This window comes from Hylobates moloch, unplaced genomic scaffold (assembly GCF_009828535.3).
Source record: "Hylobates moloch isolate HMO894 unplaced genomic scaffold, HMol_V3 SCAFFOLD_27, whole genome shotgun sequence".
NCBI lineage: Eukaryota > Metazoa > Chordata > Mammalia > Primates > Hylobatidae > Hylobates > Hylobates moloch.
The window spans coordinates 3,491,307-3,516,536 of NW_026652302.1; the positions used below are offsets into that span (position 1 = coordinate 3,491,307).

The 25,230-nt window shown below is 38.5% G+C and overlaps 1 protein-coding gene across 7 annotated transcripts in view; it reads left to right on the forward strand.

The window, feature by feature from the left end:
* The first annotated feature begins 3,060 nt into the window (after window positions 1-3,060).
* LOC116463091 (laforin) overlaps window positions 3,061-25,230 on the forward strand; it is a 358,522-nt gene continuing 336,352 nt past the window's right edge. For all 7 annotated transcript variants that reach the window (XR_009211986.1, XR_009211987.1, XM_058434474.1 and 4 more), the window contains exon 1: window positions 3,061-3,631. Coding sequence is in view for 5 of the 7 variants with exons in the window: in XM_058434474.1 (XP_058290457.1) it covers window positions 3,331-3,631 (301 nt within the window). In the remaining 2 variants the exon portion in view is untranslated. The remainder of the gene's footprint in view (window positions 3,632-25,230) is intronic.

The window sequence follows — 25,230 nt, forward strand, 5'->3', positions numbered from 1 at the left end:
AGGAATGTAGTGGGATTTTGGGGCAAAGCCTTAGTTTAGTTTATATCCTTCTATTGTTCTAGATTCCCAAAGGGGTTTCTAACCCATGGGAACCCCAACTTATGAGGTAGCCTAAGCCATACTTTTTCAATCCAGAAAAAAGTTAGCTGTAACACGCAAAAGTTTTTAAGCTGTATTCAAACTTTCTCTGAAAGGGTTTTTTTTTTTTAATGCTACAAAATTGCATAGTATATACGACACATTTAACTTTTAGATATGTGTTGTTGAGTAATAAACTAATACTTATAACAGTCCCTGAACTATGTGGATAAAATATGGTTTACATCAGTGAATGTGTATATACATATACAATACTACAAGGAAAGATTTATGATAACTCACTGACTAGTGAAAAATTGCTTCAGAAAGCATAAATCTCCCAAGATCGAACTAATAGCTTTCCCTGAGGGGGCTTCAAAAGAATTTACATTTGAATTGGATCTTGAAACTCTACATTTGAATTTATCACCCATTCCTCAGGAAAGTTTATAGTTATATATAAGATAGCATTATAAAAATGAAATTCAGTGACAACAAATCGATTTCGTCTCTTAAAAATCATTATCAGAATTATGTTACTCTACTGGACTGATTCTTGCTCTAAATTTAGCTTGTACCCATAGCATCAAGAATCTGACCTCAAATGGATTTCATAAACAATCCCTTTTAATAAATACCATGATTCTTTGAAATGTAAAAAGAAATCTCATATGGAGGACCCGACAAGAAAAAAGATCTAAAACTAACACAATTTAAAAACGGGTAAAATTCTTCACCTTGGCTTCTTAAATCTGTTTCCATTGCCAACACATAGGTATAAAAAGTCATAAAAGTTATAATTTCCAAGAACCTGCAGCTAAATCCTCTCCAAATGCTAGGATATATGTGTCTTTACAGAGTCATTGATCCGTTTAGACTGCCACTCATGATTCATTTGTTCTTTAATTTCTAAGGATGAAGTTAGTTACAAGAAATAATGACAGGAATTTAATTTTTTTAAATTAAGAGCTGACAGAGAATAACATTTAAATATGCTAGAATTTAGATGCATTCTGCAACAGATTCTCCTTATCAGAATTTATATCTGTATCTGTATCTATAAGCTGAATGCATGCCTTTTAGCCCCTGGCTCTGCCCCTTCCTTGCTGTGGGCTGTTCATTGGACCCTTTTGTGCTGCAGTATCCTCACATCTAAAAATGGGGGTAACAACTGTAGTTACCTTATAGGATTGGTGAGAGACTTAAGATAATACAAGTACAAAAACCATGTGCCTGGCCCATATAGGCTCAATGGATATTATCATGGTTAATACTTATACATCCAAATGATTGACCGTCAAAATATGATCAAGGCCTTGACATATGTCCCTTAAGCTCTATTTTGGTCTTGTTCTCCTTTCCAGTTGCATTTTACTTACTACACAGTGCAGCTATCCAATTTACACCTTATTTAAATCCTTGCCATAAAATAAGCTATTACATATTTTGTTTAGGGGCTTAAGAGGGTTACTTCTTCCAATGGTTAAAATTATTTCAACCTCTTTATGATGAGAGAGGAGTAAAGGAAACAATGTCCGTTGAACAAAGATATTGTTTAATTTTTCTGCCACTGTTTCATCTACAGAATGGGCAGAACTCACTCTGGAAGAGCCGGTGGGAATAATGCCATTTGGGAAGCACACAACATAGGCAGCACAGTGGAGCACGAGAAAGTCCGGAGCTATTAGCTCCCGGGTCCTGAAGCAATGAGAACTTTCACTGGAGTCTGGATTCCACTTTAGACAAAATCCTCTCTGCATCGCCAAATGACTCTTATTTTCCTAAACTTACTCTAAGAATATCTTTTAACAGCAATTTGAATAAACCGACTCACATGCCACTGTGATTTTATGTCTGATTTGCTGCCGAATCAGCTGTGTTTGGCCAGCCCTTCTATCTTCACATTTTTCACAGTGTTTATCCTTAAGCTTAGCAACCAACCAAACTTCGAGTGGAATATCAATATTCAAGAGTAAAATGTATTATTAGTTTTCTAATTGTTCCACAAGAGATTGAGTTTGTGTAGTTTACATTTTTGCACTTTCTGTTTTACTTATGATATATTCTCAACACATGAAATTTTGGCCCGTTCCCCTTTTACTATTCACAAACTTCCAAATACTGGTAAAAATGCCTTTGTGTGTCTTTAAGTCACATAACAGATTTGTGTTATGTTAAATATTAGTGAATATATAAACCTAAGAATACAAGGATAATTTTGTTAAAGAATCAAAAAGTATCAGGACATTCGTTTGTCTTATGGCAGTGACAAATTGAAGTTTCCACCAAGATACACGTATTTTGGATTTGGGCCAGACAGCTAAAAAACCTGTTTCAACTTAAAACCCAAAAAGGTTTTAAGTTGAAAAAATAGTGCTGACTTTTACCGAAAGTAAATTTTAAACCGTTTTTGTTAATTTACTCCATTAAAAAATGCATACATTTGGACAGAGCGAGACTCTGTCTCAAAAAAAAAAGCATACATATACAGTCACAGAATTAGTTTTCGTTTTGACCTTGAAAAGGACTTGAAAGTATTTACTCCAAACTTACTTTACACATACTAAAAATATAGTTTTTGAAAAAAGAAAGTGATGTGGCTTTTCAGACAAGGGAATGGTATGTAATGTTTTGCATCAGCTCCGGGTCTTGGGTGATCTCCACCAATCAGATATCCTTTAGAGCTGGTAGGGTCTAGAAAGATCATTATTTTACACCCTTATTTTACAGACAAAGAACCGGAGACCTGCTAGAGTAAGTGACCTGGTTAAGATAGGGAGCGCTCCAGAGACCGGGTCCAAGATCTTCCCCTGTTTCACAATTAGAAGGCGGCTGTCTAGAGGTCATTCCCTTCCTTACGATCCTCATAAAGTTAATTTCCAGTCTCTTGGAGAGAGGACTGTACGATCGCCTGGCTTAGAAGTTTTCCTCCCTCCCCGAACCCCGTTTTCTCTTCCATTTCTTCCGCTCGCGTGTCCCCAGCGCCCACAGGTAGAAATCAGCCGCCCGCGGGGCTGCGGGGCACAAAGAGGCGGCTGGCGGCTCTGCTGACCCCCTTCCCGCCGGCCTGGACGAGGCCTGGGCTCGGGAGCCGCGTGATGCATCCCAAAGAAGGCGCAGAACGGCACGTGTTCTCCCCGGTGCCCGGGGCTCCCGCACCGCCGCCCAATCGCCGCGGCCGCCTCGCGCTCTGGCTGCGCCTGCCGGCCGCGGGAACTCAGTGCCCGTGGATTCGCGCCGCCGCCGCCCGCCATGCGCTTCCGCTTCGGGGTGGTGGTGCCGCCAGCCGTGGCCGGCGCCCGGCCGGAGCTGCTGGTGGTGGGGTCGCGCCCCGAGCTGGGGCGTTGGGAGCCGCGCGGTGCCGTACGCCTGAGGCCAGCCGGCACCGCGGCGGGCGCCGGGGCGCTGGCGCTGCAGGAGCCGGGCCTGTGGCTCGGGGAGGTGGAGCTGGCGGCTGAGGAGGCGGCGCAGGACGGGGCGGAGCCGGGCCGCGTGGACACGTTCTGGTACAAGTTCCTGAAGCGGGAGCCGGGAGGAGAGCTCTCCTGGGAAGGTATTGCCAGTAGACGCCTGCCCCTGTGCAGAGCGGGAGCTCCGGCCCACACCCGCAACCGGGGCCTGGGCCTCGGCCTCGGGCAGGCCCCGCAGGCCCCGGCGGCGCGCGTCCTGGGCTTTTTGCCCGCGTCCCTGCGCACTCCCCGGGCGACCTGGGCTGACCCTGCTCTGCCGGCCACGCTGTCGCCGCCAGCCGCGCCTCCGGCTTCCTACTGGTTCCCTAGACCCGTACAGCGCTCCTGGCCGCCTTCCCGCCCACTCGGTTGCCTGCCCCTCCGACCTGGTTTCCGTACACCCAGTCCTCAGCTTTTTTCCAACCGCGCCTGCGTCACGGGCCAGTGCCCTACGTCTCCCGCCCGGGGCCCCCTTCGCCCTCAGAGTGCTCTTCGCCCTCCGAGTACCCCCTTCGCGGGTCCCTTGGCTGCCCAGCCGCGCGCCGCTGATGGCTTCAACAGCCCAACTCCGCCTTAGTTAGGTTTTGTGTCCTCATTTTCCTGCTCTAATTCACTAAAAAAACCCCAAAACGATCCAACCAACAAAACTAGCGTTTTCGCTAATCATAGACAGCAACGTGCTACTTAGATTTTTTTTCTTAGGTATTGAGAATGAACTAATGGAAAGACGTTGAATATTTCCCTTTTTGGATTTTTTTTTCTTTTTTAATCCCAGGTATATGACAATTGAGACATGACCTGATTTCTTAAAATACTAAAACAATACATGCTGGTTGTAAAATAATAAAGAAATGTACATAGTGAAAACTTAGTGTTTTCTCCACACATCTTAAGCACACTGCTTGTACACATTTATGTATGTGATATATGCATACTTTTTTTTACAAAAATTGTATAGTAATTCTGAATTTTTGCTTTTCTTGCCTAACAATATGTTAGGGACATCTTTCACTGTCACTACATGTAGATACATATTTTACATGTAGATATATATTTTAAATGGCAACAAATTATTCTGCATCTACCAATGTGCATTTAGGTTCTTTTCAGTTTTCCTCTGTCGTAAACAGTAGTAGCTTAATTGAAATTTCCTTTTACAGGTATCTTTGAACATTCGGGAGTGTTTCTGCAGAGTGGATTCAAAGAAGTGAAATTATTAGGTCAAAATGCAGTCATTTTTTTTTTAACACTTCATTAAAGACTGCTAAATTATGCCCTAAAAGGGTGATAACTAATGGCGGCTCCCGCCAACAGTGTCTGAATTGAGACAGCCCCTTTCTTTAAAGGAAATGTGCAAGGTTGTAGACTGGAGTGGGTGTGACTCAATAGTTGAAGTCAATGAAATGAATGTCTCTTTAGAAGTTTATATGAAAAAAAAATGGGCCATTTAGCCTGTAATGATGTAGAAACAAAGAATCGGTAAAGAAGATTAGAGTGGAATGTATTTATATATTATCCTTGTTCTCTTTTTGTACCTCACTGGGCTTATGGTCTGGTAGCATTTATTGGTCTGTTATTTTACCATGACAGAATTGAAGGATACCCTCTTCAGTTTATCCTTTCTTTACAGGATATTACTATTATTCATAGTATTGTAGTATTATTTTTTAAAATAAAATAATATCTGATAATTGTAATAAAAATGCAAATGATGTGAAACAAAGATCTTCCCTTTCCCTAGTTCTTTTCTTTAGCTTTTCTGATAGTCCTCCCTATGCTGTTAATAGTTTGCTTATGTTGCTATTTCTTAAGGTATCACAAACTTTTGTTTTTAATTTTTCTAATAGTTACCATATAAGTTATATATAATTTTAAAAATTAAAATTAGGCAATAAATATTGACAGCTACTGGATGCCCATAAAATTAACCATCACACCTGTTATGAAATATGAGGAATTTACCTCAAGTTCACTCTGTCTTCCCTGCTGATTTTTTTTTACTATTATTTTCAGTTTTTTTGATAAATATTTTTCTTTACCATCCAAGCAGGAAATATTTTCAGTTTTGTATTAAAAGTTGACTGTTAACTTTCTAGGAAGTTACTCCTATAAGAGAGGATAAGAAAAATATTACACATTTCTTCCTGTCTCCTCACTTTGGTTTATTATGACTTCTACATTATCAAGTTTTATATGATTTATATTCTGTTTTCTAATTGTTACAGTGCCTTCTTGTTTAAGGTAAATAGACTGATTCTAAGCATCGTAAATTAACAGCTTTATGAGAAGCAGGGTAGCCAAGTGTTTAATGCAAGGATTCTGGAGCCAGATTGCCTGGGCTCACCAACCAGTGTGGGATTTGAGGCGTGTCACCTCAGCTCACAATGAAAGGACCAAGCTGCCTAATAAATGAACTGTATTTTGTAGAATATGGATATATATTAAGAACTTAGAAGAGGACATATGGTAAATGTTAAATAAGGGCTAGTTATTATTTTTTTCCTGTGATTATTAGGAAACCACATAGTGCAATTAGACTCATAAACAAGGAAATAAAATTTTGTTACATGAAAACTGTACCACTGCAAGGAAAAATTCTTTTTTTGTTGTTCATTAAAAAAATTTCTTCTAAAAATGACATACATGTGCAGAACGTGCAGTTTTGTTACATAAGTATTATACGTGTGCCATGGTGGTTTGCTGCACCTATTGACCCATCCTCCAAGTTCCCTCCCCTCAACCCCCATCCACCAACAGGCCCTGGTGTGTGATGTTCCCCTCTCTGTGTCCGTATGTTCTCCATGTTCAGCTCCCACTTATGAGTGAGAACATGCGGCGTTTGGTTTTCTGTTCCTGTGTTCTCATTAGTCATTGGGCACTTAGGTTGGTTCCATATCTTTGCAATTGTGAATTTTGCTGCTATAAACATACATATGCTCTGTAGTCAATTGTTTTTTCATGATGGCTTTTTTATTCCATTGATTTTTCTCCAGTATCTGGTTGTCCTTGGATATCCATTCATTTTTATGAATGAAGGATATGCTGATCAGTAGGGGTAACTGTGCTGGTTTTCTGTTGAAGTTGTTATGTTTATTGAAAACCTCCTCTAAATGGGAGAACACTCATGGAATACTGTGTAATTTGGCAGATTTTGTGAAGGATAAAATTCCGCTCAGGGTGTGTGGCTGGGGAGCCAGTAGGCTTAAAATCGTTATCATTGGCAAAGTAAAAAGAACTTTATCATGAGGTGGGATAATTTAGTATATTTTATTGTTGAATGGAGTTTCCTTTTTCTTTACCTGTAGGTCTGTTGGGTGGGTCTGTAGACATCACAGGATTTGTTTCACCCAGTCTCCAGCTCCTACACCCACACTAGGGTCCTTTCCAGGAAACCCTTTCCCTACTGTGTTTAGAGCATGCTTATTCCATGTTGGTGATGGGAAGGGGTTGAAGGAGGCAGGTGGGAAACCTTTCTTTCAACTCCTCTGCAGGCTGACATGTATTTATTTGTTAGGTTTCCTCTTTCATGTTGCTTTTCTAGAAGGCTTCCCTAACTACCTTCTGATTCTTTCTCATAACATCTGTTCCTTTTTCTTGTATCACTTATTACAGTCTAAAAATCACATTAATTATGCTGGATTGGACTCTTTAATTGCAAGTAATGGAAACTGAATGTGAACCAGTCTAAAAATAATTTTAAAAAATCAATTCATGTAACCAAACTAAAAGAAGCATGGAGTACAGCCTCTCTCTCCTCACTTGCTTTCTAGCTCTCACTCTCTCGTTCTCAGATTTGCTTTTCTCAGGTCTTGGCTTTATTTTCTCAAGATAATTGACTCTATCAAGCTAGGCTTTCCCACAAGAAGCTCAGGACTATATGCCTAAATTGGATGTCACATGCAGTGTCACACTGTATTCTCTTGGCTTTTCCCTTAAGGCAACAAGATGGCTGCTGCAGCTCTGTTCATCACATGTGCATTTAGTGGAATAAGGGAGAAGAAGGAAGAGTGGAAGAGTCATCCTTGGGTATTCCCTGTAATCTAGGAAACAAAAACTTCACCAGAATACCTCCACACTCCCACTTTGTTTTATGTTTAGAATTGGCCAGAACTATTGTGTTTGACTACCTCTGCTGCAGAAGAGACTGGGTGTATTAGTCAGTTCTTGCATTGCTATAAAGAAGTACCTGAGATTGGGTAATTTATAATGAGAAGAGGTTTAATTGGCTCATGGTTTTGCAAGCTGTACAGGAAACATGGCTGGGGAGGCCTCAGGAAACTAACAAGTATGGCAGAAGATGAAGGGGAAGCAGGGACAATCCGCATGGCTGGAGCAGGAGGAAGAGAGAAAGGGGGAAGTGCTACACACTTTTAAACAACTAGATCCCATGAGAACCTACTCACTATCATCATGAAAATAGCAAAGGGGAAGTCCACCCCCATGGTTTAATCACCTTCCACCAGGCCCTTCCTCCAACATTAGGAATTATAATTCAGACATGAAATTTGGGCAGGGACACAAATCTAAACCATATCATTCCACCTCCGGCCCCTCCCAAATCTCTTGTCCTTCTCACACTGTAAAATACAATCTTTTCTTCTCAACAGTCCCCCAAAGTCTCATCTTATTTCAGCATTAACTCAGAAGTTCACAGCCCAAAGTCTCATCTGAGACAAGGCAAGTCCCTTTTGCCTGGGAGCCTGTAAAATCAAAACCACTTAATTACTTCCAAGATACAATGGGGGTACAGACATTGGCTAAGTACTCCCATTCCAAAAGGGAGACATTAGTCAAAACAAAAGGGTTAGAGGCCCCACGCAAGTCCAAAACCCAGCAGAGCAGCCATAAAATCTTAAAGTTCCAAAATAATCTCTTTTGACTCCATGTCTCACACCCAGGTAACATTGATGTGAGGGGTGGGCTTTCAAGGCCGTGGGCATCTCTGCCCCTGTGGCTTTGCAGGGTACAGCCCCCATGGCTGCTTTCATGAGCTGGTATTGAGTGCCTGTGGCTTTTCCAGGCCCACGGTGCAAGCTGTTGATGAATCTACCATTGTGGTAGCTAGACGACAGTGGCCTTCTTTTCATAGCTCCATTGGGCAGTGCCCCAGTGGGAACTCTGTTTGGGGGCTCCAACTCAACATTTCCCCTGTGCGCTGCCTTAGTAGACGTTCTCACTGAGGGCTCTGCTGCTGCAGCAGACTTCTGCCTGGATATCTAGGTGTTTCCAAATATCCTCTGAAATCTAGGTGGAGGCTCCCAAGCCTAAACTCTTGCTCTCTGTACACTAGCTGGCTTAACATCACATAGAAGCTTCCAAGGATTATGGCTTGCACCCTCTGGAGCAGTGGACTGAGACGTATCTGGGACCCTTTTAACCAAGGCTGGAGGTGGAGAAGCTGGGATTCAGGGAGCAGTGTCCTGAGGTTGTACAGGGTAATGAGGCTCTGGGCCTATGAAACTATTTTTCCCTCCTAGGCCTCCAGGCTTGTGGTGAGAGGGGCTGCTATGGAGGTCTCTGAAATGCCTTGCAGGCCTTTTCTACATTGTGTTAGCTATTAATATACAACTCCTCTTTACTTATGCAAATTTCTACAACTGGCTTGAATTCCTCCCTAAAAATGGATTTTTATTTTCTACCACATGGCAAGGCTGCAAATTTTCCAAGCTTTTATGCTCTGCTTCCCTTTTAAGTATAAGTTCCAGTTTCAGATCATCTCTTTGCTCATAAATATGAGCATATGCTGTTAGAAGCAGCCAGACCACATCTTGAATGCTTTGCTGCTTAGAAATTTCTTCCACCAGATACCCTAAATCATCTTTCTCAAGTTCAGATTTCCACAAATCTCTAGAGCAGGAGCACAATGATGCCAGTCTCTTTGCTAAAGCACAACATGAGTGACTACTCTAGTTTCCAGTAAGTTCCTTATCTCCATCTGAGACCACCTCAGCCTGGACTTCACTGTCCATATCAGTATCAGCATTTTGGTCATAACCATTCAACAAGTCTCCAGGAAGTTCCAAACTTTCCTTCATCCTCCTGCTTCCTCTGAGTCCTCCAAACTGTCCCAACCTCTGCCCAACACCCAGTTCTAAAGCTGCTTCCACATTTTCAGGTATCTTTATGGTAATGCATCTCTTCCCAGAACCAATTTTCTGTATTAGTCAGTTCTTGCATTACTGTAAAGAATGACGTAAGACTGAGTGATTTATAAAGGAAAGAAGTTTAATTGGCTCATGATTCTCCAGGCTGTACAGGAAACATGGCTTGGGAGGTCAAGGAAACTTACAAACATGGCAGAAGGCAAAGGGGAAGCAGGCACGTCCTACATGGCTGGAGCAGGAGGAATAGAGAGAAGGGGGAAGTGCTACACACTTTTAAACAACCAGATCTCATGAGAACTGACTTTCACAAGAACAGCAAGGAGGAAGTCTGCCCCTGTGATTCAATCGTATTTCACCAGGCCCCTCCTTCAACATTGGGGATTACTGTTCAGATGTGAGATTTGGGTGGGGACAAAAATCAAACCATATCACTGGGAAAGTGCTTTATTTAGGCCAGCACATTCCTTCCTGAAAAAAAATTAGGGTATTGATTACTAATTTTAGATTTACAGGAAAGTTGCAAAGACAGTACAGAGAGTTCTTATATACTCCTTACCCAGTTTCCTCTGTTGTTAATATTTTATATTAGTATGACACTTGTGAGAATTAAGGAACCAATATTGATACATGATTATTAACTGGGATCCAGATTTCATTCATATTTCATTATTTTTACTTAACATACTTTTTCTCTTCCAATACTTTATCTATATGACCACATTACATTTATTATTTATGACTGTGATAGTTTCTCAGACTTTATGTATTTCTGCAATGACCTTTAAAGTTTTGAATAGTATTCATCAGGTATTTTGCAGAAAGTTGCTCAATTGGGATTTTTCTGGTGTTTTTTTCTCATCATTAGACTTGGATTATGGGTTTTTGGGAAGACCATCGAAGTAAAGTGTCTTCCTTATTACATCATATCAAGGATCTATACTATTAACATCACTTACTACCGTTTGTGATGACTTTGATCATGTAGTTGAAGTCATATTTGTTAGTTTTCTCTGCTGTAAAAGTTGTGTTTTCCCCACATTTCCATACTGTAGTCTTTCAGAAGAAGTCACTGTGCACTGCTCACATTTAAAAAGTGAGAAGTTATGTTCTGCCTGCTTGAGGGCAGAATATCTACATTAATTTTCTGCAATGTATTTATATGGAGGATTTGTCTCTTCTCCCTCATTTATTTACCTATTCAATTATTTATATATATGTGAATTCACGGATATTATTTTATACTTTGGTTTAAATATTTTACTACTTTATTTTCTTGTTCAGTTTATTTCAGGTTTGGCCATTGAGAATTCTTTCAGTGACTTCTCTTATGTGTCTCTTTGACATCCCCCCATCTTTGTGTGTGTGATTTTTAGTTTGTTTTTGAGCACTTCCTTACTTTCTGGTACTACAAGATGCTCCGAGATCATCTTTTATGTTTCCTTCCTCCACGCTAAAATTGGACATTTCTCCAAGGAGCTCTGTTTGATTTCATTGTAGAATGGTATTAGAAATCAAGATCTGGGTAGTGAGTGTGCCTCTTCCTTCTGGGATATTGTTGCTTGTAGGCCTACTTAGCTGGCAAAACAAAGAAATACACGTTTATATTAATTATATATATATATGGGAAATATATTCTTTGTAATATAAAGTTCTGTGGATTTTGATAATGCACAGTGTCATGTATTCATTGTGATAGTCTCATTTAGACTAGTTTCACCTCCCTAGAAACTCCTCTGTCTTTTGTCTATTCAACCCTTCCCACTCCTCAAACCCTTGGCAACCACTGATCTGTTTATCATCTCCATAGTTTTGCCTTTCCACAATGTCAAGTAATTAGAATCATACAGTGTGTAGCCTTTTCAGACTGGCTTCTGTCACTTAACAATATATTTAATATCTATCTATGTTTTTTCCTGTAGCTGTAATTTCTTTTTATTGCTGAATGATATTCCATTATATGTATGTTCCACATTTTGTTTATTTGCCTGTTGAAAGACATCTTGATTGCTTCCAGGTTTGGGTGATTATGAATAAACATTGGTGTGCAGATTTTTGTGTAGGTGTGAATTTTTATATCAGTGGGTAGATATCTAGGAGTGGGTTTGCTGAATCATATGATAAGACTGCTCAGCATTGTAAGAAACTGCCAAACCATGTTTTAGAGTGGCCTAGTATTTTTCATTTCCACTGGCATAGAATGAGGGTTCCTGTTACACATTTTCATCAGCGTTGATGTTGTTAGTGTTTTGGATTTTAACTATTCTAATAGGTGCATAGTGGTATCTCATTGTTTAGATGTGCAATTCTGTAATAAATGATATTGAGCATTGTTTTATATACTTATTTGCCATCTATATTTATTCTTTGGGTGTCTGTTCAGATCTTTTCATTTTTAAATTCATGATTTTTAAGAGTTCTGTGTATATTTTGGATACAAGTCTTTGAGAGATGGGTGATTTGCAAATATTTTCTCTCAGTGTGTGACTTATTTTTTATTGTAGCGGTGTCCATTGCATAACAAAACTATTAATAAAATCCAACAACTTTTTTTTTCTTTCATGGATTATGCTTTTGGTATTGAATAAAAAAACTCTTCTCCAAATCCAAGGTCATCTAGTTTTTCTCGTATGTTATTTTTGGAAGTTTTTACATATGTATATATTTATAAGCCATTTTCTGTTAATTTTTATGTTTTATATAAGGTCTGTGGCTAGGTTCTTTTTGCTCCCCATATGGACATCCACTTGTTCCAGCACCATTTGTTGAAAATACTGTCCATTATTTTTTAAGTTGTCTTTATTAGAAACCACCTGACTTTATTTGCCTATGTCCATTTCTGTGCTGTTTATTCAGTTCTATATGTCTGGTTTTTTTGAAATCAGTATCACACTCTGTTCATTACTGTAGGTTTATACTAATCTTGAAATAGTGTAGTGTGAATCTTCCAACTTTGTTCTTGTTCTTCAAAATTGTGTTGGCTCTTCTTGGTCATTTGCTTTTCCAAATACTTTTTAGATTCAGTTGTTGACTTGTACAAAATAGCTTTTTGTGATTTTGTGTTGAAGCTATAGATCGAGTTCAGAAGAACTGACATCTTAACAATATTGAGTTTTCCAACTTATGAACATAGAATATTTCTCCAGTTTTGTTAGATTTATACATAAGGGTTTTTGGTGTGCTATTTTAAATAGTATATTTAGTTTTTCTTAAACAATTAAATTTCAGTTGTTCTTTGCTGATATCTAGGAAATAAATTAACTTTTGTATCTATTGATTTTTGTTTGCATGCTGCCCATTGTAATTTATATTGTTTCATAGAGTTTGGATTAGTTTCTGACAGTTAAGTTACTTGTGGATTAGCTTGTTCTATGTGAGGTTCCTCTTGAAGGTTTACAAAGGCAGGTCTCTAGGAAGTTAGTGCAGCCCCACTATTAAGCAGTGAACTCTGGGTTCTTTACTGAATGCCTCATGTATTCAGTGCCCCAAGATTTCCTCACTCTGTCTGGTGGAGACTACAATGTTTCCCAGTTCTGTGTAAGCTCTGCAAGTTGTCTGGCTTACAATTTTCAGAAATTTTTCTTTTCTCGCCATTTGTTCTTTGTATAACTCTGTCAAAGTTTACCTTATGCATCCACAGATTGACATGCAGCCAAAGAATCTAGGAAACTTTTATGCAGATTTATGGACTTCTTTGTCTGCATAGCTTTCTCATCTCTGGTATTTAACTCTCACTTTGTTCTCCCCAAATGTGAGAGAAAGCCCCGCATCCCTATGTCATGGTTTGGAAATGCCCTGAAGTCAGAAATCCATGGCATTTATATCATTCGTCTTGTTTGTTTTCTTCTCTTAGGGATTATAGTCCTGTACTGCCCTTTATTCAACATTCAAAAACAATTATTTTATGAATTTTGCCATTTTTCTAGTTGTTCTTTTTGTAGGCAGGAACAGAAATCTCTACTGATTTTTAAAAATTTTGCAGGCAGATATTTGTCCAGCATATTCTTAAATTTTTTGCAAAATAAGTCTTGATTTTTATTTATTTAATATTTAATATTTAATATTTAACTTATTTCTAATTTTTTTGTATACTTGTGTATTTTTGTGTTCTGTGTGTATGTATATGTATATAGTCTAAACTATATCTTTCTTGTGAAATTAGAATTAGATTATTTGTTTTGGAACTCCCTTCATGCTGAAAATCCTTAACTCTTATTATAATGTGCCATTAGATTGACATGTCCCCACTCAATGATACTCTGGATGAGGTTTTATATTCTTAGATTTTAATGGCCATAAATTCAGCCTTCAAATTATCACTATTTTTTAATCCACTCTTTCATTTGTCCTGCACAAACTATAATTTAGCTTCATTTCATATTACCTTTTGTGCTACAACGTTTATGTTAGAGCATATTTGACATAAAAATTTTGAATCCTTAAATAATCTATTATAATTTAAGAAGATTAAACAAATCAACATGAAATTTTATGTCTTTAAAATAACACATTTGTTTGCGAAGGCAGCCATAATCAAGTACCGCACTCTGGGTGGTTTAAATAACAGAAATTTGTGGTTCCACAGATCTGAAGCCTAAAGGCCCAAAATGAAGATGCTGTCAGAGTTGGTTTCTTATGAAAGCTGTGAGGTAATTATCTGTTACAGGCCTCTTTCTTTGGTTTATAGATGGCTATCTTCTCCCTGCCTCTTAACATCATCTCTTTTTGTGTCTCTGTGCCCAAATTTCTTCTTATAAAGGCACTAATCGTATTGGATTGGGGCCACCCCTGATTACCTCATTTTAACTTTATTACCACTGTAAACACCCTATCTTCAAATAAGATCACATTCTGAGGATTTAGGAGTTAGGACTTTTATATGAATTTTGGGGAACACAGCTCAACCCATAACAGAGTAAATCTTTTCTGATATTTCATTCACCAAATTATTCTAACATTTCAGGTGTTATGATTTAGTATTCCCTTCCATACCACATCACCTCTACTAGTCAGGGCATGGAAATTTGGCAAGTAAATTTTAATATACCATATACAAACTCTGAGCTCTAGAACTTCATAGGGAGAAATTCTTTGTGTTTGTGTAGGATGTGCAGTATCTTTGTATTATCAGTAAGAAGAGAATTGAGAGAAAATGCCAACAAAACTGGGAGGTGAGTAGAGACTGTGTTTATTCCAACTGGTCCTTTTCCTTGACATTTCTCTTAATTCTCCCATCCTTCTTTTCCAAAAGAATATTTATTTAATGTGTTGTTTCAGCCCAAATGATTCAGAGTTTTTGAGAACATTATCAAGAAATACATTCAAATCCAGATGAAAAGCCTTTTCCCTTACTCTTGGATCAAACCACAGTCTTATACAAATCCAAAATAAAATTGTGCCAGACTAAAATAATCCAGGTGTATAAATTGCTACAGTTTCTCATTCTATCTCCCCCCGTATCTGATCTTCCATCATTTGCCAGGGTTAATGAGAGCTGAAATGATATTATTTGTTACTTTTAGATGATTTGTTCATGTTCCATAGAAGCAGAATGGAGGTTCCAATATTAGGGCAAATTAAAGAAAGTAGTGTTGCACGCTCACAGGTGAGAAGAGACAAAAGTTATGAATTTTTCCCCCCAAAAGGTAGTAAAGCAGCTACAATGTTATGAAGTGTTCCTTGGTGACCTACCAGAAACAAAATAATAGTTGGAATAAAGTGTAAGCTTAAACCAGTATAACATATTTTATGATGTCTAGAGAAATAATAGGCATCTGATAGAGGTTTTTTATTTGTGTAAAAATAATGCTCATGTGTTTGAGATGTGAGAGTGAATGTGTTTGAGATGTGAGAGTGAATTGTGAATGAATGAGAGTGAATGCTCATGTGTTTGAGACGTGAGAATGAATTGTGCTTGCAGAAAGCCAGTAAACAGATAGTTCAATGAGATAAGAGCTGTCTTAGGAGATTGCAGCACCTTTTTCTGAAAGAGCTATGGTAAGGCTGACAGGTCAAGATTGACTGGCTGGGCCTCCATCAGGTGTGAGAAGTCTCAGTACCATTGTTGGTCCTAGGACTTCTGTTCCAGTAAGCTCATTAAAATGTTTTATTTTTCCAACACCACCACCAATTTGAGTTTCATTATCTGGAATATCTTCTAAGTTTTTTGCTCTGATGGGCATCCTGGGCAAAGTCCAGATAGCTCAGGCCTGTAGTGCTGCCAGTACATACAGGAGTGAGAAGCCCAACAGTTTCAATTCCATGATCTTTATGTTTTTAAATGGTAAATTGTAATGCCACATGAATGTAGCATTTCATCCTGAATTTTAGCTAACTAAAACTTGAGAGAATTAAGGGAATGATTTTTTTCTCTTTTTTATTTGACAGGGTCTGGCTCTGTCACCCAGGCTGGAGTACAGTGGCATGATCTTGGCTCACTGCAGCCTCTGCCTCCCAGGCTCAGGCCATCCTCCCATGTCAGCCTTCTGAGTAGCTGAAACCACAGGCATGTTTCACCATGGTCAGCTAATTTTTGTATTTTTTAGTAGAAATGGGGTTTTGCCATGTTGCCCAGGCTGGTCTCGATCTCCTGAAGCACAAGTGATCCACCTGCCTAGGCGACCCAAAGTAATGGGATTACAGATGTGAGCCACTGCACCCGGTCAGGTTATTATAAAATTATTGTCTTTTAAACCTTAGTCTAAAGGCTCAATACTGTTTCTATGAGCAAAGAGAAATTTTATCATGGTTTGATCTATTACCAACATTTTTCAACATTATATTTGTAGATTTTATGAACTCTGTATGTTTGGAAGAAGTTAGCATAACATTTACATTCATGCCTTTTGCCAAATACCAAAATATTACCATCTCTATTGTTTGGAGTCAGCAAAAGTCTGTCTGTTTGTACCAAATACCATCCGTATTTGGTACAATTCCAGAACTGGAACAATCTGGAACCCCACACATGGAAAACAATATTTGGGGGTCACACTGTTAGTTCCATCATCTTTGATTTAGAACTCTCCTTAATTTCATCCATGGACTTCTGAGGTAAAAATAATTCTGAATGTTGTACAAAAAGACATTGGTTTAAAGTGTTGCTTTAACACTTACTAATTCAGAATAATTATGAGGAAGAATTTACTTAATGTATATGAGTATTGCTTGTAAATGGAAGTAAAACTTTTATATAAAAATATTGACAATATTTTGTCATTGGTTTGTGTTTCTTAGTTTTGAAAATGTCTCATGTTTTCCCTACAGTGAAGAAGTATCCCATAAAAGCAATACTTATTTAAAAAGTTCTTTACTCCAGAGCTATGTATGCTTTTTTGCACAGACTTCAGTCTTTACTTAATGTGGTTAGAAGTTTGAATCTGAAATTTTAGCTTGATAATGTTGTTTTTTTATTGTGGTTGAAGAAGTTTTGTTATCTCTTAGAGGGATGTACTTAGAATCCATTAGTGAGTCAATCTAACTAGAAATGAGAAATGTTGAGAGATATGATCCAAATGAAACATAAAAAAACACTAAAAACTCTTCTAGGTATTCTGGTAATACAAAAATGTGTTAACTTTATTAAACCTCAAGTTTTAGTATTGTTTAAATTGTTATTTTGGTATTAACCACTGAGAAGAGATCTCTATTACTTTTGCACCTTCAATTAGGAAAACTAAAACCCTAACAAATCAGAATCAGTATTTGATTCACTTCAACTCATTGAAGAACGTGGAAGCTCAGTTATACACCTGGAATTGTGATAGGTACTGGAATACCAAGATGAAAAATTTACAGCCCTTGAGGTTAAGAGATATTTTTAGTTGAGGGGAAAAAATATTTATTGTCATGTAAGGACTAAAGCAGAAGTCTGAAACCTATAGGCAATGTTGTGGAAGAAGTTCATCTGGGTGGGAATTCAGGAGGGAGAAAGGGTTTGGGAAGACTTTATAGTAGGGATAGTATTTTGAACTTGGTATTTAATGAAAAATAGGATCTTCTCTCATTTATTTTTGTATTGCAATTATGGGAATAAATACAACAACAAAGCTGTTTTTAAAAATCTGATCTGAATCCAAGAAGAAATGGGTGCTCAGGCTTTATCTAAACTCCGTGTCAGGGAGACAGAAGAAAGGCTGATTTTATTAAAATGACAAGGAAAGAGCCAAAGTTGGAGGGTTTCACAAGTGTTTAAGCTGTTTGTGGTGGGGCTCCCTGGGTGTGTGGTGATGATGTGGGGAGAGCTGCATGAACGCATTTTGGGGTGAAGGAATCCTGAGTGAGAAGACTGCCACAGCTGTGAGGAGGGTGGGAATGGCAGCTGCAGGAAGCTGTGGGGCGGCCACTCCAGGGTGGGGATAGGGTCTTCTTTCTTGAGGCCTGGAGGACGTGGGTAGGGATCACCTCTCTTGCTGCATGCTTACCTCGAGCAGTCTCTACTGATATTTTTTCTTTTCTGTCAAACATAAAACATCAGACAACTTTCTAGTAAATTTTCTAGGCACACCAGTGATGCCCTGTCCTGGAATGCATTAGGATCACCTTGGGAGCTTTTTAAATCACAGACCTGCAGAATCTTCATGGGTGGATCCTAGGAATTCATATTTTTTATAACAGCTTGCTGAGATGTAATTCACATACCATAGAATTCATCCATTTAAAGTGTACAGTTCAGTGGTTTTTAGGACACTTAGCCTTCTGTCCCTATGGATTCTGCATCTGTGGATTCAACCAATCTAATATTCAGAAAAAAATTCTACAAATTCTAAAAAGCAAAACTTGAGTTTGCTGTCTGCCAAGTATTATGTTGATTCCACACGAGTGGAGTGATGTGCTGGCATTACATTAGGTATTTGATAGTATAAGTAACCTAGAGATGATTTAAAGCAGTGGTCCCTAACCTTTTTGGCACCAGGGACCAGTTTTGTGAAAGATAATTTTTCCATGGACTGGGGAGGTGGGGATGGTTGTGGGATGATTCAAGCACATTACATTTATTGTGTACTTTGTTTCTATTATTATTCCATTGTAATATGTAATGAAATAATTATACAACTCACCATAATGTAGAATCAGTGGGAGTCCTGAGCTTGTTTTCCTGCAATTAGATGGTCCCGTCTGTGGGTTGGAGAAGACAGTGACAGATCATCAGGCATTAGCTTCTCATAAGGAGCCCACAACCTAGATGTCTCCCTGTCTCCCAAGTGCATTTCACAATAGGGTTTGCACTCCTATGAGAATCTACTGTGCTACTGATCTGACAGGATGCAGAGTTCAGCCCATAATGTCAGTGATGGGGAGCAGCTGTAAATACAGATGGAGCTTTGCTCACTCACTCGCCCGCTTTCCTCCTGCTGTGTGACCTGGTTCCTAAGGGAGGAAGTTGGCCAGAGGTTGGGACCCCTGATTTAAAGTACAACATATCCTCAAATAACATCTTTCATTCAGTGTTGTTTCATTACAATGTTAATGAGAAAAAGATCACTTCCTACCAAGGCCCTGTCTGTGGAGTCTGAATGTTCTTCCTGTGTTTGTGTGAGTTCTCTCCAGGTCCTTTGTTTTCCTCCCACATCTCAAAGCTGTCCCTGTGTGGTTCTTTGACATGTCTGTATGGTCCCAGTCAGAGTGAGTGTACGTGTGTATGAGTGCCTTGCCATAGAAGGGTGTCTTGTCTAAGGTGGGTGCCTGTCTAGCACTTGCAGGAATGAAATCTGGCCACCCTTGATCCTGAAATGGAATAATTGGGTTGGTAAATGAATGAAGAAATGAATACAAATTATTGTCAAAAATCTGTAAAGTATATGATAATCATACAAATGCTTGACAACAAATAATATGCCACCAAAGTGCTCAGTGAGCCTCCCTGTTTGTGATCGTTTTAGAACTGAGTGGTGGCAGGAGGTACTCATTTTTCACTTTGCAAACATTTGTTCCTTGATATAACCCATCACCACCACTATTACCACAGTCACTCACTGACTCACCACTAATTGGTTAAATAATTTTCTTACTTGTTGATGTGGTTTGGCTGTGTCCCCACCCAAATCTCGTCTTGAATTCCCACATGTTATGGGAGGGACCCAGTGAGAAGTAATTGAATCATGAGGGCAGGTCTTTCTTGTGCTGTTCTCGTGATAGTGAATAAGTCTCATGAGATCTGATGGCTTTAGAAGGTGGGGTTTTCCTGCACAAGCTCTCTCTCTCTTTGCCTGCTGTCATCCATGTAAGATGTGACTTGCCTCTCCTTGCCTTCTGCCATGATTGTGAGGCTTCCCCAGCCACATGGAACTGTAAGTCCAATTAAACCTATTTCTTTTGTAAATTGCCTGTCTCAGGTATGTCTCTATCAGCAATGTGAAAATGGACTAGTACACTTGTCTTTATTCATCTTTCTTAAATATGTGTATAGCTCACATTTATTTCAGTGTTTAATATGAAAAGCATTTGTGGTATTTATCGAGAAGTTTGGTGATGTTTTTGTGACCAGAAATATGCCATAGAAACTCCACCCTTATTTATATCACTTTGCTATAGTAGTAAAATTGATTTCTTATGCATCATTTCACTTAACGTCACAGTTTCCAAGGACCTATCTACCATGTTAATTGAGGGCTTACTGTATACAGGAGGATGTGTGTATGTTATATGCAAATACTATGCCATTTTATATCTGGGATTTGAGCATCTGCAGATTTTGGTATCTGCTGGCGGTCCTGGGACCAATCACTCACGAGGACTGAGAGACAACTCTGCATTCACAAAATGTTATATAACTATCAACACTTATGACATTTTTGCCATTCCAAAAAGAAAGTCTATACTCATTACCAGTCAATCTTTATTCCTCCCTTCCCTATCTCCAGGCAAACACTAATGTACTTTCTGTTTCTAGGGCTTTGCCTGTTCTGGATATTTCATAGAAATGGAGTCATACAATATGTGGCCCTTTGTAACTGGCTGCTTTCACTAATGTTAATGTTTTTGAGGTTTGTACATGTTGTAGCATGTCTCAGTTCTTCATTAACCCTTATTGCTGAGTAATATTCCATTGTATGGGTGTGTCACATTTTCTTTATTCACTCACCAGTTGATGGAGGTAAAAGCTGTTTTCACTTTTAAAATAATGGTGCTGTGAACATTTGCATACAAGTTTTTGTATGAACGTATGTTTTTACTTGTATTGGGTATGTACCCAGAAGTGGAACTGGTATGTACCCAGAAGTGGAATATGGTAACTCTATGTTTAACGTTTTGAGGACATTCCAAACTGTTTTCCAAGGTGACTGTACTATTTTCCATTCACCAGCAGTGTATGAGAGTTTCAGTTTTTCCACATTCTTGTTATTTTGTGTATTTTTAATTTTAGCCATTGTAGAGGGTGTGAAATGGGGTCTTATTGTGGTTTTAATTTCCCTAATGACTAATGATGTTGAGTATCTTTTCAGGTACTTATTGGCTGTATGTCAATATGGAAGATACACACATATGTATCTTCTATACACATATGTATATGTATCTTCTATACACATATGTATATGTATCTTCTATACACACATATGTATATGTATGTATCTTCTTCGGAGAAATGTCTATTCAAATTGTCTGCCCATTTTCAGTGGGCTTATTTGCCTTTTCATTGCTATGTTGAAAGAGTCCAGGTTTTTAAAATAATCACCTCAGATGACATTGTTCCAGATAATCCTTAGATGGGCAATAGGAAACCACAAAATAAGCAGTCAATGCACCTAACTTGGAGAGGACACTGAAGCTTTTAGTGTGAAATGCATGCATTAGTTTTGTACAGTGCTTTACTTCATTGTAACAGGTAAAGAAATCTCAGACTCAAGAAAAGATGTACTAACACATCTGCTGCAAGAGGGAGCTTAAAAAATTTGTGGAAAATGGAATTAAAAGATCAAAATAAAAAACACAAACTGTATTTCTCAATGTAACTTCCATCACAGTCAAGACACTTTTTAAGCAATGATACCAGCTATTAGTCTATCCCTAAAGAACTGAGGGTTTTAGAAATTAAACCATGTCAATGCAGTCTTTTTTGTTTTTACATTATTAACTTAAGAAAAATTGGTGTCCTTTACAGATTTGCTAAGATTAGGAAACAAAAAGAAGTCAGAAAGAGCCAAGCCAAATCATGACAGTAAGGTGGATGCCTAATGATTCCCCATAGAAACTTTCACAAAATTGCCCTTGTTTGATGAGATGAAGGAGTAGGAGCATAGTCATGGTGGAGAAAAACTCTCTGGTGAAGCTTTTGCAGGCATTTTTCTGCTAAAGCTTTGGCTAGTGTTCTCAAAACACTCGTAATAAGCAGATGCTATCATTTTTTTGCTTTCCAGAAAGTCAATAGGAAAAATGCCTTGAGAATCTCCAAAACTGTTGTCATGATATCTTCACTTAACCATCAACTTGTGGTTTTATTGGGCTACTTTCACTTCTCAGTAGCCATTGCTTTGCTTGTGCTTTGTCTTCAGGATCATACTGGTAAAGTCATGTTTCATCTCCTGTTACAATTCTTCAAAGCAGTGCATCAGGAGCTTGATCTCATTTGTATAAAATTTTTATTGAAAGCCCTGCTTTTGTCTGCAGCTGATCTGGGTGCAATGGTTTTGGCACCCATTGAATGGAAAGTCTGTTCAACTTTAATTTTTCAGCTAGAAATTGTGTAAGCTGACCCAGCTATTGTTTGCTATTTATTATTGGTCCTCTTCCTATCAAGAATTTTTCTTTGTAAATTGATGTGGATGGTCTGTTGCTGCAGGCTTCATCTTCAGCATCATCTCATCCCTTCTTAAAATGAATTATCTATCGTAAAATGCTGATTTCATTGGGGCTTTGTCTCCATAAGCTTTTGATGCTTTTTGTAAAGCATCCGTGATTTCACCGTTCTTCCACCTGAACTTCACGATAAATTTGATGTGTGTTCTTCCTTCAGTTTTAAGCAGAATTCATGTTACTCTAAAGGGGCTCTTTTCAAACTGATGCCTTATTCTTCCTAGTGTCTCAAACTAGACCTTGTTCATATATGTTATAACAAGTTAGTATAAGTTTATTTTAGTTCCAAAAAATTTTGAAACCTATGCATAGTTTTTCCACAGTATGCATTTTCTGTGAACTTTTTGAGGACCCGCTCATGTTTCCCACTGGAAATTTTTTTTGAGGAAAAATGCATTTTAAAGTCCTTGAAAATTATTAAGCTCTACTAGTCCAATGAAAAATGATATGAAATTTTTCTAAAAGACATTTGATTTAATGGAATTATCTGTTAGCTGTATTTATCCTTCCTTTGCCAACTCTAATATTATCATTTATCTGCACACTATTAGATTTAGGTGCTCTTTGAGCTCTTTCATGAGATCATTTCTTATCTCAAGCTAAATTCTTTCTCTGGAGGACCTTTGATGTTGTATCTCTAGCTCTAATCTCTCTTCTGGGCTCCAGACCTGTATATCCTGTCTACAAGACTTACATCCGGGAGTCCTATAAGTAGTTTAAATTCAATATATTCAAACCTCAACTCATTATCAATCTCTGTAAGGATCCTTTTTCTGTGTTCCTGATTTAAAGACACTGAAGCTCAGTCATTCAAGAGTGTGGAAACATAGAACTTTTGTAGGCTGGGCTATCTGTATTACAAGCTCCTGCAGTATAATGAGTATTTCTTCAGCCACATCCTTTAAATTTTAATTTAATAGTTCTGGGATTGGCCAGGGAATACAAACTTTATAATTTCCCCAGGTGCTTTTGATAATCAACTGGTTTGGAAGACCACTGTTGGAGACTCTGCAGTTGAAATATTTCAATCCCCCAATCCTTTTTTTTTATTATTATACTTTAAGTTTTAGGGTACATGTGCACAATGTGCAGGTTTGTTACATATGTATACATGTGCCATGTTGGTGTGCTGCACCAATTAACTCGTCTTTTAACATTAGGGATATCTCCTAATGCTATCCCTCCCCCCTCCCCCACCCCCCCAACAGGCCCCGGTGTGTGATGTTCCCCTTCCTGTGTCCATGTGTTCTCATTGTTCAATTCCCACCTGTGAGTGAGAACTTGCGGTGTTTGGTTTTTTGTCCTTGAGATAGTTTGCTCAGAATGATGGTTTCCAGCTTCATCCATGTCACTACAAAGGACATGAACCCATCATTTTTTATGACTGCATAGTATTCCATGGTGTATATGTGCCACATTTTCTTAATCCAGTCTATCATTGTTGGACATTTGGGTTGGTTCCAAGTCTTTGCTATTGTGAATAGTGCCACAATAGACATATGTGTGCATGTGTCTTTATAGCAGCATGATTTGTAATCCTTTGGGTATATACCCAGTAATGGGATGGCTGGGTCAAACGGTATTTCTAGTTCTAGATCCCTGAGGAATCGCCACACTGACTTCCACAATGGTTGAACTAGTTTACAGTCCCACCAACAGTGTAAAAGTATTCCTGTTTCTCTACATCCTCTCCAGCACCTGTTGTTTCTGACTTTTTAATGATCGCCATTCTAACTGGTGTGAGATGGTATCTCATTGTGGTTTTGATTTGCATTTCTCTGATGGCCAGTGATGATGAACATTTTTTCATGTGTTTTTTGGCTGCATAAATGTCTTCTTTTGAGAAGTGTCTGTTGATATCCTTCGCCCACTTTTTGATGGGGTTGTTTGTTTTTTTCTTGTAAATTTGTTGGAGTTCATTGTAGATTCTGGATATTAGCCCTTTGTCAGAGGAGTAGATTGCAAAAATTTTCTCCCATTCTGTAGGTTGCCTGTTCACTGTGATGGTAGTTTCTTTTGCTGTGCAGAAGCTCTTTAGTTTCATTAGATCCCATTTGTCAATTTTTCCTTTGTTGCCATTGCTTTTGGTGTTTTAGACATGAAGTCCTTGCCCGTGCCTATGTCCTGAATGGTATTGCCTAGGGTTTCTTCTAGGGTTTTTATGGTTTTAGGTCTAACATGTAAGTCTTTAATCCATCTTGAATTAATTTTTGTATAAGGTGTAAGGAAGGGATCCAGTTTCAGCTTTCTGCAAATGGCTAGCCAGTTTTCCCAGCACCATTTGTTAAATAGGGAATCCTTTCCCCATGTCTTGTTTTTGTCAATCCCCCAATCCTTTTGAGTTTTATCCTGCTGCCTCTGCCCTGGATTGTTTCCTCATGTCTTCTACATGATCTAAAGAACTTCTACAGGAAATACTTTGTGTTTCTTCTCTATTCAATCCTTCCTCTACATGCTACTAGAATTATATTTCTAAAATACAGATGGGATAATGTCACATGTGTAATCAAAATATCTACATGATGTATTAGTCTGTTCTTACACTGCTAATAAAGACATACTCGAGACTGGGTAATTTATAGAGAAAAGAGCTTTAATTGACTCACAGTTCCACATGTCTGGGGAGGTCTCATAATCATGTTGGAAGGCAAAAGAGGAGCAAAGTCACATCTTACATGGCGGCGGGCCAGAGAGTGTGTACAGGAGAACTCCCCTTTATAAAACCATCAGATATGGTGAGACTTATTCACTATCACAAGAACAGTATGATTCAATTACCTCCCACTAGGTCCCTCCCATGAGATATGGGA